The sequence below is a fragment of the Lycorma delicatula genome, chromosome 1 (genome assembly GCF_047948215.1).
Source record: "Lycorma delicatula isolate Av1 chromosome 1, ASM4794821v1, whole genome shotgun sequence".
NCBI lineage: Eukaryota > Metazoa > Arthropoda > Insecta > Hemiptera > Fulgoridae > Lycorma > Lycorma delicatula.
The window spans coordinates 33267004-33280895 of NC_134455.1; the positions used below are offsets into that span (position 1 = coordinate 33267004).

General features: G+C 28.1%; 1 protein-coding gene across 1 annotated transcript in view; it reads right to left on the reverse strand.

Moving 5' to 3' along the window:
- Positions 1–1425: 1425 nt before the first annotated feature.
- The window catches only part of LOC142317301 (prostatic acid phosphatase-like), a 106076-nt gene continuing 93609 nt past the window's right edge, over positions 1426–13892 (reverse strand). The window contains exon 8 of the mRNA XM_075353738.1: positions 1426–2289. Coding sequence (XP_075209853.1) covers positions 2177–2289 — 113 coding nt within the window. The 3' untranslated portion in view covers positions 1426–2176. The remainder of the gene's footprint in view (positions 2290–13892) is intronic.

Sequence of the window (13892 nt, forward strand, 5' to 3'; positions counted from 1 at the left end):
TTAAATTTTCAACAGAATGGAAAAAATTCTTTGAAAACATCCAACCACTCTATCAAAGGATCAGTGTATACATCTGTACAACCAAGTTGGGATTTAAAAGCATTTGGAAGAACTTAAGAGTGTTTTTTATATAAAAGGTAGATAAAAAAAATGTATATGTCTTAGTAAAAACAGCAGCTAACAACCAGTTTGAAGACTATACTGAAAATATAAAATAATAATAATAAAATGGACTAATGATAATAAAACAGTATAAGAACTTATAACATCTTAATATGTAAAGGTTATGCTGCTAGTATTGCAAAAAAAAAACTTGTACCAACAATGCCAGCTGTATTTTCAAATGAGAAGGCTTCAGAGTTAAAAGGATTAACAAAATATAAGTGATTGTGAGTGGTGTAAAACAGTTCTTTTTAATTAACATAACAATAGTGATAGCAACAATGATGAAGAAACAGTTTGTGACTACTTAGAAGGTGAAAAGACTCAGAAATTTAAAAAAATTGAATGATTATAAGAGATTTCTTTAATTTAGAGAATTTTTTTTTGATTTTTTATAAGTTAGTGTTGAAATATTTTTTTATTTTATATTTTAAATTGATATTTTATAATATGCTATCACTTACAAACTAAAATAATTTGGTGTGAAAAAATGTCTAATGATAATAAAACAGTGTAAGAACTTATGTTGAATTCTGTGATATCCGCTCTACTTTTCTATTTTTTAATAATTTACAATTAAATATTTCCTGTTAAGTCAAAAGAATTGCATTAGCATTGATTCATGAGAACACATTTTGTTTTATTTCAAAATAAGTTTTGTCCATTCACCCTTTCAAAAGATGTTTTGTTCAGACTGACTAAACATAACTAGTTTTGTCCAAATTTAAATTTACATTTTATGAACAGAAAGACTCATAATAACTATTAATACTAGTGAAAAAATCAAGAAGGGTGTTCGGCGAGAGAAAAACATTCTAAACAACCAAGAAAAAACATTTCTCAGATTTGTGAAAAAAACAAATTTTTAAAGTTTGCTCCTGAAATGTGTATTTAGTTCAGAACTGTAATAAGTACTCTGTTAAGGTTCAGGCACTGAATTGTAAAATCGCTGTACATTAAATTCTGTACTACTCTTAATATTAAACAAACTGTACTACAAAACAATTCTTTAATTGTGAAAAAACATTTCAAGTTGGACTTTAATCAAGTTTTAAATTTGTATTTTATAACTGAACTCTATTTAACAACTATTTTAAAACATGCTTAGAACTATCTTAGTCATATACTGTTTCTAAAGTCATCACAGAATCCATTAATTAATTTTTAAGAAACATTATACAAAAAAACATACAAGGACAAGAAATTTCTTAATCAAATAAATTAAGTATTTATTCATTAATGTCAAACACAAATAGAAAACTACAGATTAAAAAAATACATGGACCATTCTCAATTTTATAGAATTTAAATATAAGTTAAAAATTCTGTAAATATATTTTTTTTTTGGATGGGTACTTAGTTATATTAAAATTATATATAAATTCAAATTAATTATTTTTTCTAACAAAAAATTAAAACTTATAGATATAAATTTATTTAAATTTCAATGATTAAAAAAATGATTAAATATGTAAACATACATTCCATTATTACACATATTTCAATTAGATTTAAGATTTGATGTAATCTAACTATCAATAATAATTTGCGAATAAAAAATGCAGGTAACAATAATAAAATATTTTAAATTAAAAAAACAAAAACTTGATTATTATTAAAAAAAATTAAAAATATTAAAGAAATAATAATAAAAATGTAATTTTCTATTTTTAAAAACTTAGTGAATAACTTTTTAAAAATAAAAGTATTAAATTCAAATGCCATAAACTAAAATAGTTTTGCTAATTTAAATAGCGATACATTCAAAATAACATAAAAAATTACTGCAGTATATTATCAGCTAAAATGAAATCTTTTAGTGACTAGAATGTTACACACGGTAACATTATTGTAATGAAGTTAACAAAAAATAATTTAAAATCTAAAAAAAAAATAATTACACCAAGTTACACACAATTAAGTACTGATTTTCTTATAAATTTAAGTACAGATTTAAACTTTTTATATCTCAATCTTTTTTTTTTTTGTGAAACTAAAAAGCAATGTGTGTTAATCAAATGCTGTCAGGCTTCAGTTTTCTGTAGAATCTGGTTGGTTTTTGTTTTTGCCAGAATATAGACATCGAAGCCAATAAAAGAAACACCAAGAGTGTTGAAGTGACCATCACTGAAAAGAAATAAAATAATAAAATAAGACAAGAAGAGTTGATCAGGAGAAAGTTTACTTTTAATTTATCATCAATACATTTTAAAACATAATTTGCAACTCGCTCTGTAGTGGTTGTAACGTCTTCTAACAATGTGGCCCATTTTGCATCATGGGATGCATGTAGACATGCATGTAGACATGTAAGTACGTTTTTATAAAGCCCAAGTTGAAATCACATGCACGACTGACTATTGCATTATTCAAAGTAAGCCTTATTTCAGCAAAAAAATGTAAACCATTTTCTGATGTAGAATTTATGAAAGAAACTTTCTCAGAAATATCAGAATCACTTTTTAATGATTTTCAGAAGAAGATTGAAAGTATTGCTACAATTAAATATCTGAATTGCCTCAAAATATTATGATGCAGAGGACAGAGAAAATTAATGAAAATATAATGGTACAGTTGCCTAATCACATTAACAGATGTTCTTGTTTTTCTCTTCAATTCGATGAATCAACAAATATATATGATACAACACAATTGATCATTTTTATAATTTTGAAAGATTAAATATCTAAAGAAGAATTGTTGGGTATGATTTTTTTTGAAAGTAAGGATTAGGTGTGTACATATATATATTCAACTCTTTTAACAATTTCCTTACTAATTGAAATTACCACATTTTAAATTAGTTTAAATAACAGATGGAGCAGCAGCAATGATGGCCGCATAAATGAATTTATAACGCTATGCCAAAATGTTGATGAATTCCCAACTTTTTGAGCTACCACGGCATAATTCACAAAGTGTTAGTCAGCAAAAGATTAAATACAAAAGAAATAATGGGACATAGCATGAGAAATAATGGGACATGGCTAAAAAGAAATAAATCTCAACAATGATTGTGTAATTTATTAAACAATAAAAATCTTTCTCAAGGAGAAAGATCTAGAATGTGAAGATTTAAATGATGAAACTTTGTGATTTGGAATTTCTTACATTTTTTATATTAACATCAAGTGATTTAAATTTAGAATTGCAAGTAAAAAAACAAGATATAAATTGAAATAATCCATAGCATTAATGCACACAAAAAAAAGTTTAGTATGCAAATACAAGATCTTCAACAAACAATTTGAATCACTTTCTAAATAAGTTCAATCACCTACAAAAACACCAAAATTGTAATTATAATATTGAAAAATCTGATGTGGACATCGCATGATTTCCTTGTACGCGCCTATTAAATTGCATATATAAATTTTTTTCTGCACTTCATTTAAATCTATTTCATTTGAAAGTGAGGTGCGGTCCCCAATTCTTTAATAAAGTGGACAGTTAAACAATTGCATTGTAGTGGACACCACTACAATGCAATCAGTAGAATATTGTAATTTTACTAAAAATGTTTGGCATGAATGTGCTATTCAAGAACACTGATATCAGATCCTGACATCCGAATTGCTTTTATTTACTTAAACCATGTATATTATTAAAAATATTCAGTTATTCTAATGGTAAGTTTTAGTTTGCAACCCTGACTTCACATCTAATGACTTCCACATATTCCCTTCCATTACTAGAGTTGGTTCTTAACAATCTTAGAGTTAAGAAAATGTTGCTAACAGTAATGAAGTACTGCATGAAATCGGTGAATTTCTATGTAAGCTATAATAGAAACTAGTAGCTCGGTTAAAAAATTACTTAGAAAATAATGGTGACTGTATAGAAAATAATATTCTGCTTAATGTGAACTATTAGTACCATAGTGACCATAAATAAAGTCAATAAAACAGTCTAAGAAGCTTCTTGTAATGGTTTCATTTCCATTTCTAATAATTATCTAATAATTTAAAATATCACTCAACTAATTTATTTAGAATAGAAAAATTTCCTTAAGAAATTAGTCTGTTGAATTCTTAAATAATATAATCAGATAAACCTGAAATTTCTGTACATTTATTTAATGAATGTTAAAATGGATTTAAGCATAGTATGTTAGTCATTGCTAACAAACACATATTTAAAATTCTTGTGATTTTAAAACAGTGTATTAGTGTTAACACTAATCACTAATAAAAAATAGTACAAACAACATCACAGCATATTGTTTGGCTTGAAGAAAAGAGCATTTACATCACATTCTACAAGGAAAATAGTCAATTATATAGTCAAATTCTACAGGGCGAAAGATTAAAATTGCTGTTTTATAACAATGAACAATTATTGAGAAATTTCTGACACAAATACATAATGTTTTTGAATAAGTGGTAGCAAAATGATATATTTATTCTAAAAAAAAAAAAAAATGTTTAAAAAGCAATCTATTCATCTTAAATTGATCAGTCTATAACAAAAATAAATTACAGTAATGACCCTCAAAAGGAATACAAAAACTGGAATACAATTGTATATGGTGAAATACGAAAGTATCTCTTAAATGTTTTATACATATAATGCACAAAGCTGTTTGTTCATCATGTTTAAGTATTTTGTCCCTAATGACCAATTTCCCACAGGAAGCCCTAAGGCTAGTGAATGGAATTATGATTATGAAAGCCAATCCCCTGGGATTCCAACCCAGAATCTTCTGGATGGATGAAATGAGATCATTCTGGTACACATCCAGTAGTTAACCTCATCTTTGAGCTCCTTACTGGTTTTAAAGCACTGGGTACCCAACCAGACCATCTTTGTGAAGATATAATAATTTCTTGACCCCAGTTAGTGCTTTAACAGTGAATAGTAAAAGTATCCCACTTGAAGTGCTCAAATAGAGTGTTTGTGTATCCATGAAGTAGGACCATAAAAGTATTCCTGAACGGCAATCTTTGAAAGAATTAGATTCTAATTATTTTCAATTGACTTTTATAGGGTTGCTTAAGCATTTCAGATCTCTTACGTTACTGTGATCCAAGATTCTATGAATTTAGCCTATAATATTTAATGGTAGTGAATGCAGCTATCAGGTTTCATTTCTGTATTATCTGCATATGTTTCAATAGCTTATTAAGGGATTAAGTTACATTTACTTTCTGAACTGTCATTTAGCTTCTACAAATACATACTTCACTCATGTTACATCTCCAATCATAATACTGAAGAGATATGCATTCACTCCTTTAAACAGCTGACAATAAATGTTAAGGCTGTCCTTAACATGTAAATGTAATTAACATTTAATTGTCCAGAAGGGCAATTATCCAAATCCTACGGGTAAAAAAAAAGACTGCTCCAGAATTTATTTGAATAGATCAAGGGAACTACACTAAAACGATCAGAGCAGTGCCACAAAATAAACAATTAAAAAAGATTATTTAAAGTTCATATTAAAGTAAGTAAGTATATATTAAAGTATATTTAAAGTAAAATAAATAAATGAATAAACTAGATAAATAATACAATTATCATTAATGGTATTAATGACAATTATTTAAGCATATATTAAATGGAGAGAATTCAATTTTTTTATATCTTATTTTAAACCAATGAGGTCATTTAAACAGGTCAGTAATTTATCCCAAATGCACTAGTAACAGTATACATAAAACAAACATACTATGGCCTTATATGTACACACTGAAATAGTCTGCAAACTACATGGAAATATCTGTCTTCAGAATGTCTTACTTAAATAACATCTTATTTATTACAGGTAGTTAACATGTAAATATAAAAATGCACAGATAACTTAAAATTTTTCATTTACCAACTACTGGTCTGCACAAATCATATTTATGTGGACATCAAACAATGATCTGAAAGTTCATTTTTGTATCTTTAAAACATTTTTTAACATTAACAATATACCTCTGTGTAACATGTAATTATACTTATGGAAGTATACATAGGTATGATTAAATATACCCTTTTATTAATATTAAATGGAAGATTGTCCATTCATATCCATTCACAACGCAACAGTTTTAATTCTATTTAAAGCTTGAAAGTTACAATACCACAGTGAATAGGTATATTTTACCTAGAAATAGGTAAAATACCGACAACCAAAGCAATGTTTAAATAAACTGATTTCTGCAGGTCATAAAAATTAAACAATACTAATTGTGTGTTCATTAGATTTTAGCATTTATTAATAATTAATAACCACAGGATGAGCTAGTTACAGATATTAAAAAAAAAATAAATAATAAAGTTTTTAATAAAATATTTCAATAAATACCCATTGCCTAGATAATCTCATTTTAAAGTCATGAAGAAATGAAGAGCATAGATTAAATTAGCTCTCTTATTTTACTCCATTATAGTTAATTTCCAACAGATATGGCAGGAATGTACATATTGATTATGTATGTCAACTTATGTATATGTGTATCTGTTTTTAACTACAAGTTTTATTTGATCAAAATGTGATTTTTGTGTTATAAGTTTTAGAAAAAAAATTTGTTTAGATTTTAATTTAGATGCCTATAAAATTTTTCTGCCAATGAACGGATTATATATTTGTACAGTCCAGGGGCTATATTATTGATGTATTTTAATATCTTTTGATAAGAACTCCATATTAATTTATTATTATATATATTTTTTTTTTAATTCTTGTTACTCATCGTTAGAACTTTGTCGGTAAGAGGCAACAAAGTCAACAAACTAAGTTTACAATTCTAAATATGACCTAACCTTGCAGTAAATGAAAATGGGGAAAAAGTAAGCGTGACATTATATTTCAGTTCTATTAGATTAGTAATAAAGAATACTTTCAAACAATACCTTGAATTTTGTTAGACAATGTTTATTTTTCATTTGATAAACTGCAGGACTCAAATATGTCATTTTAATCATTTTTTTAATGTACCTTTACGAATCACACCGCTAGATAGCAGTATTTGATAGTGCTACATAGCGTACAAAAACTTGATAATATACTTGAAATAATAAAAGGTACTTTCTGATTAAACAGAGGCCACCTGTTTTCATAAGGAAGAATTGACGTTTTTAAAAAAAACTCAAACATGTACACACAGTATAGGCCTTTATTTATATTACACAAAATTTTTGAAATTTTAAAAACTACTTTTGTCCTTGAACAGAGTCCCAAAACTTGACAATGTCGCCAAGGTGCTTGTTGAATTCATTGCCACCAGCTACCGATTGCCACATGTATTCAGCCAGATACAAATCTAAATAGTGGCGAGCTATGCCCCTATGGTTTTTATTCTGCTATTTTGCCTACCCCTCCCCCCACATTCATTCTATTTGCTAGATATTAGGTAGCATAACAGATAGTGATCATGATAACCCACTGCTGCTGTGTGGAGCACTGACCTTGGCCCGACTAACTTGACCTTGACAATAAGCGCTGATCTATTGAGAAAAATATTTTCTTCAACATAGAGAGTAAACGAACCTCAACCTAACAGTCACAGTGTGCTGTGTTAGGATGGCCTCCATTTAATCGGAAAGTACCTAATAAAATTTAAAAGAAAATATACTACAGCTTGTTTTAATAATAAATACTGTTATGCAAATGAAAATACTGAAGATGAAATAATTTCTTTAATTCCCATCACTTATTTAAAAAAAAAAAAATAAAACAAGAAAGTATTAGTTTACAAGAGATTATACTAGTCTTATTAAAAAAGGAATAAATAAAATGGAAATAAATTCGATTGTTAAAATCGAATATAACAGTACGAACATGTAAACTGCTTAAATAAATTGATTGTTAAATTCAAATTTAACGATAAAAATAGAGGGTTATAAAGTAACAAGTGCAATATTACATCTTGGATTTTCGATTTGTAAAGCTCATTATTCAAAAATATGGTATGAAGTGACTATCAAAAAAAAAAATTTGCCGTGAAATTCAATTTGATTGATCTAAGGCAATAACTTTGAATAAATCCATAAGATAACAATCAGTAATGCATAAAAAAAATAAAAGAATAATCTATCAAAACGCAATGATATTCAAATAAATTACAATGAAATTGTAAACTGTATGGTAAGTCTCGCAGATATCATTTCTTCCGTTCAAAAAACAAAAATTTCTGTATAAAACTGTTTTTAACAAAACAATACCGATATCAAAAAAGGTAAAAAACTACATGTTAACTACATGTAATAAACAATAGATATACAATAATAGATAATAAACAATGTTTAAGCATTCCATATAAGCAAGAAGAAGAAGAAGAAGAAAAATTTGTTACAAAACTCTTACTGGTCTGATTTTATTTATTAAACAACGAATAATCACAAGAATTGTATTATTTCTGTAAATGTGATATGTATTATTCGTAGTTATTTGAACCCAAAATTTGAATTTTTTTTTTTAAATTAGTTTTCAAAAATTCATAAATATTTACGGTTAAATATATCACCATTAATATTGTTAACTACTAACATATAAAACTAACATAAAAAAAATTCAAACTGTATATATCATCCCTGCCTCTTGAAAAAAATTACCAAAAGTGAAATTTTACTGTTTTTCATGTTCAACTTTATTGGTAATTTTCTCATCGAAAGAAGAGATAAAAATATATTAATAAATATATTTATTAATATATTAATAAATATATTATTGGACCAATCTTTTACCTTCAGAAAATATGATTAAATTGGTTTTTGTTTCATTCTTCCAGGACCAATAGTTTTTTAGTTATTATTTTTTTTTATAAACCCTTACAATCACAAAAATAGGTGTGCACACTGTAAAAAAAATAGCCGCCACATGTAAACTGCTTACATAAAAAATTAAAAAAAAATAGTTTTAAGATCCTCAAACATGTAGGAAAGAAGTTTCAATTTTTCTTGAACTGATCAAGCAACCCAGTCTATGTTTTTTTGTACACTTCAAATGGATTGTCCTTTTTAGGCAAAAATGTTTAGCCTAATGGCTAATATGTTTTTCAGGTAATGTTTATCAAGTCTAAAAAAATCTAGTAATAAGTAATTCTGCTCAAATAATTTACTATAAATTTACAAATAAAAATTTATATAACAAAAAATGAATCAATATAATCTAATTATCTTGCTATGCACATCTGAAGTTCATAAAATTATTTTGGTGCAAATTTTTTTAAAAGCAATCTAATTAAGTATGATTTAAAGTGGTTGTAAAACTGAAATATATCAACTCATAATAATTAAATGTCTCCATTACTTATTATAAAATATGTGATGTTTATTATGTTAATGACAGTTGCTTTATTGTTGTTTATAATTAATGTACTGAAGTTCCATAAATACTGTTATAATTTACAAAGCAAATTTGACAATATCAATATTTATTTACTATATTTCTCAAACATGGTTCCGCTGATATGTTAAATAAATAAATTAACAATTTATATAATCCACCTCACCAGAAAGGTCTTTTGGCTTACTTGAAAGCCATGATCAGGAGTTAAAATAAATGCATTAAAGACTTAATTTAAAAAATCACAGTTAAAATTTAAAAACAGCAATGAATACACTGGTTCTACTAGTCTACTCAAAGGACAGAAGTATACTAGTAGGACTGGAACAGTCATGACGACTGTTTTTAAATTTTAACTATGATATTTTAAACTTTGAATTTGATGCATTAATTTTAATTTTTGATGATGGCTTCCAAGTAAGCCAAAAGATCTAGAGAACATGTCAATATGCTGGTAAGGTGGATTATAATAATTGTTAATTTATTTATTTATTATGATTAACAATTTAACAACTCAATATAATAATTATATTGTTTGTAACTTTTCATGTGGCAGTTAACAGCCAACATGTACACAGTCAACATGTATGTAGTCTATTGGTGCAGTAAAACAAAATGAATTTGAGGAACAATAGGATGTGAAAAGAAAAATAATTGCAGTAATGTAAGAAAATTGTAACACTATTAGGCAAATTAACTAAGAAGAAAAAACAACTACTGAAAATGTGCAATCTTATTTTTTAACCCTAGACAAAAGAGGAAAGAAAATAAATTAGAGAATCAGTTGAATGGTTTGCAACAGAATAAATTACAAACATAAAAAAAAATTTACTCATTATTAAAAATAAAAAGTAAATTGTATGAGTTTAATGATGTCAACATGTTGAATTCCCTTCTATTCTGAAACATACGTATAGAAACTAATATTTAAACAATATATGAACAGAACTAATTATTAATTCATGTGATAACCCAGAAAAATCACCAGGTATCCAGTGCAACTTTCTTTGTTTGGGACCTGCAGGCAGCCATTCCTTTGTTCAAGTAATGATTGTACAAAGGTAAAAGCCACAGAGCTGGTAAAATCTGGGAATAGTTGGGGCAGGATGTGCTGTTAATTTAGAAACCATCAACAGAATGGTGACCAGGAACAGTAACATAGAGCCATTAGTATTGCTTGTATTATTGAGCCTTGAACTAATTATCTGGTGCTTAGGGATAGCTAATTACCTGTATCACTCCACCAAGAATAAAATATATGATTATATGAATTAAATGTATAAGATTTTATAAAATCATGAATAAAGTGGCATCTATCCACTTATGTGCGTGAGTTTTTAAAATGCATACTATAAATTTATTACGTGTGATTTATTTAAGGAGTAAGAGAGCATGTACACGAACACTCACATACAACAACCTACAGTCTAGTTCAATCAGAACTTATTGATCTAATAAACAGTCAAACTCATTAAGATATACAACAAAAGTTTACCAACAGAGATAAAAATCCAAGATAAATGTGCAACATAAGCCTAAAAGAAAAACAATGAAGTTATGTAAATATGTTTCCGTGACAAAAGAATTCTCTGCCATGTAGAGCAATAATAAAAAAAACAAGCAAGTGTTTTACAAACCTTTGACTGAAGGTTGTACTAAGTTTATGTGGGGAAGGTCCTGTGTTAATCAATACTGTGGCATATATAATTAGTAAAACTTTGAAATCACAATGTAAAATTTTCAATACAGAATTAAAAATAAAAATCTTCCAAGTGATTAAAAATACCAAACCATAAAAAAGTTTTAAACTATCAGATCATTAGCTGGAAAAGTAAAAAAAAAGATATTGCAAGCTTATAATGAGGCCACCATTCAGAAAAGTAATTATTTAAAAAATTGAAATTTGCAGTAATGTTTATTTTACTAACTAGATTCTAAAGTTTTAATGAAAGATTCATTCTATATAAATAACAGGAAGATTAAAGATTAAAACATTGTTGAATTTTTTAAAAATTGAAATATTTCAATATGGAATGAATAATCATTTACAATCAAAAGCTCATTACTGAAAATTAATCATCATAGAATTTATATAGTAATCAGCTGATTTAGAAGTTGAGAGTTCCAGCGTTCAAGTCCTAATAAAGGCAGTTACTTTTATATGGATTTGAATACTAAATCGTGGATACCAGTGTTCTTTAGTTGTTGGATTTCAATTAACCACACATCTAGGAATGGTCAAACTGAGACTGTAAAAGATTACACTTCATTTACTTGTATACATATCATCCTCTGAAATAATACCTGAATGGTAATTCTAAGGCTAAACAGAAAAAAGAAAGAAAGGATTTATACAGTGGAGCAGTGGTGGCACGCATATAGGCACTGTGAAACTATGGCATCCCCTATTTCCACTTGATATATTATCGATAACATTTAATATAATGAGTCCTTTTATCTTTATACTTATACAATATAAGCTTGATGTCAGTAGCCCCCTCAGTTTATGAAAAAGATTCAAAAATCATTGCAACTGCGTGCTTCACAGTTCCAGTGGCATGGTGTTCAACTGTTTTGCGCATATGCATATAGGAAGCTGCGAGGGAGAGAGAGGACTGTTGCTCCTGCAGTGCCGACCCTGGTGTGCTGATAGAAGGTATTTATTTTTTACTCTACATGTGTGTGGAACGTTCCTTGTTTATTCCCTTTTCTAGTTTAGTCGGTGGGGGGAATATGAAAGTGGTTTAGTTGTTTTTTCAGAGGTGATCAGAAGATGGTGGAAAAAGCAAGGGCTCTTTGATTACCAAATCTGTCCAAAAACATGCTGGAAGGGCAAAAGAAAAGGTAATTAGTAAAAACTAATTATGCATTTGTTTCTGTCTACATAGAAATTTAAATTAAGCACCACTGGACTACAGTGATTTTAAGTAGACATTTTATTAAGTTATTATCTAATAATACTAAACATTTTTTTTTTGTCTTCAGTCATTTGACTGGTTTGATGCAGCTCTCCAAGATTCCCTATCTAGTGCTAGTCGTTTCATTTCAGTATACCCTCTACATCCTACATCCCTAACAATTTTTTTTACATATTCCAAACGTGGCCTGCCTACACAATTTTTTCCTTCTACCTGTCCTTCCAATATTAAAGCGACTATTCCAGGATGCCTTAGTATATGGCCTATAAGTCTGTCTCTTCTTTTAACTATATTTTTCCAAATGCTTCTTTCTTCATCTATTTGACGCAACACCTCTTCATTTGTCACTTTATCCACCCATCTGATTTTTAACATTCTCCTATAGCACCGCATTTCAAAAGCTTCTAATCTTTTCTTCTCAGATACTCCGATCGTCCAAGTTTCACTTCCATATAAAGCGACACTCCAAACATATACTTTCAAAATTCTTTTCCTGTTATTTAAATTAATTTTTGAAGTAAACAAATTATATTTCTTACTGAAGGCTCGTTTCGCTTGTGCTTTCGGCATTTTATATCGCTCCTGCTTTGTCCATCTTTAGTAATTCTACTTCCCAAAAAAACAAAATTCTTCTACCTCCATAATCTTTTCTCCTCCTATTTTCACATTCAGCGCTTCACAGTTATTTTAGCGTCACAGCGTCTTTGTTATTTCTACTACAATTCATTACTTTTGTTTTCTTCTTGTTTATTTTCATGCGATAGTTCTTGCGTAGGACTTCATCTATGCCGTTCATTGTTTCTTCTAAATCCTTTTTACTCTCAGCTAGAATTACTATATCATCAGCAAATCGTAGCATCTTTATCTTTTCACCTTGTACTGTTACTCCGAATCTAGATTGTTCTTTAACATCATTAACTGCTGGTTCCATGTAAAGATTAAAACGTAACGGAGATAGGGAACATCCTTGTCGGACTCCCTTTCTTATTACGGCTTCTTTCTTATGTTCTTCAATTATTACTGTTGCTGTTTGGTTCCTGTACATGTTAGCAATTGTTCTTCTACCTCTGTATTTGAACCCTAATTTTTTTTAAATGCTGAACATTTTATTCCAGTCTACGTTATCGAATGCCTTTTCTAGGTCTATAAACGCCAAGTATGTCGGTTTGTTTTTCTTTAATCTTCCTTCTACTATTAATCTGAGGCCTAAAATTGCTTCCCTTGTCCCTATATATTTCCTGAAACCAAATTGGTCTTCTCCTAACACTTCTTCCACTCTCCTCTCTATTCTTCTGTATAGAATTCTAGTTAAGATTTTTGATGCATGACTAGTTAAAACTAATTGTTCTGTATTCTTCACATTTATCTGCCCCTGCTTTCTTTGGTATCATTACTATAACACTTTTTTTGAAGTCTGATGGAAATTCCCCTTTTTCATAAATATTACACACCACTTTGTATAATCTATCAATCGCTTCCTCACCTGCACTGCGCAGTAATTCTACAGGTATTCCGTCTATTCCAGGAGCCTTTCT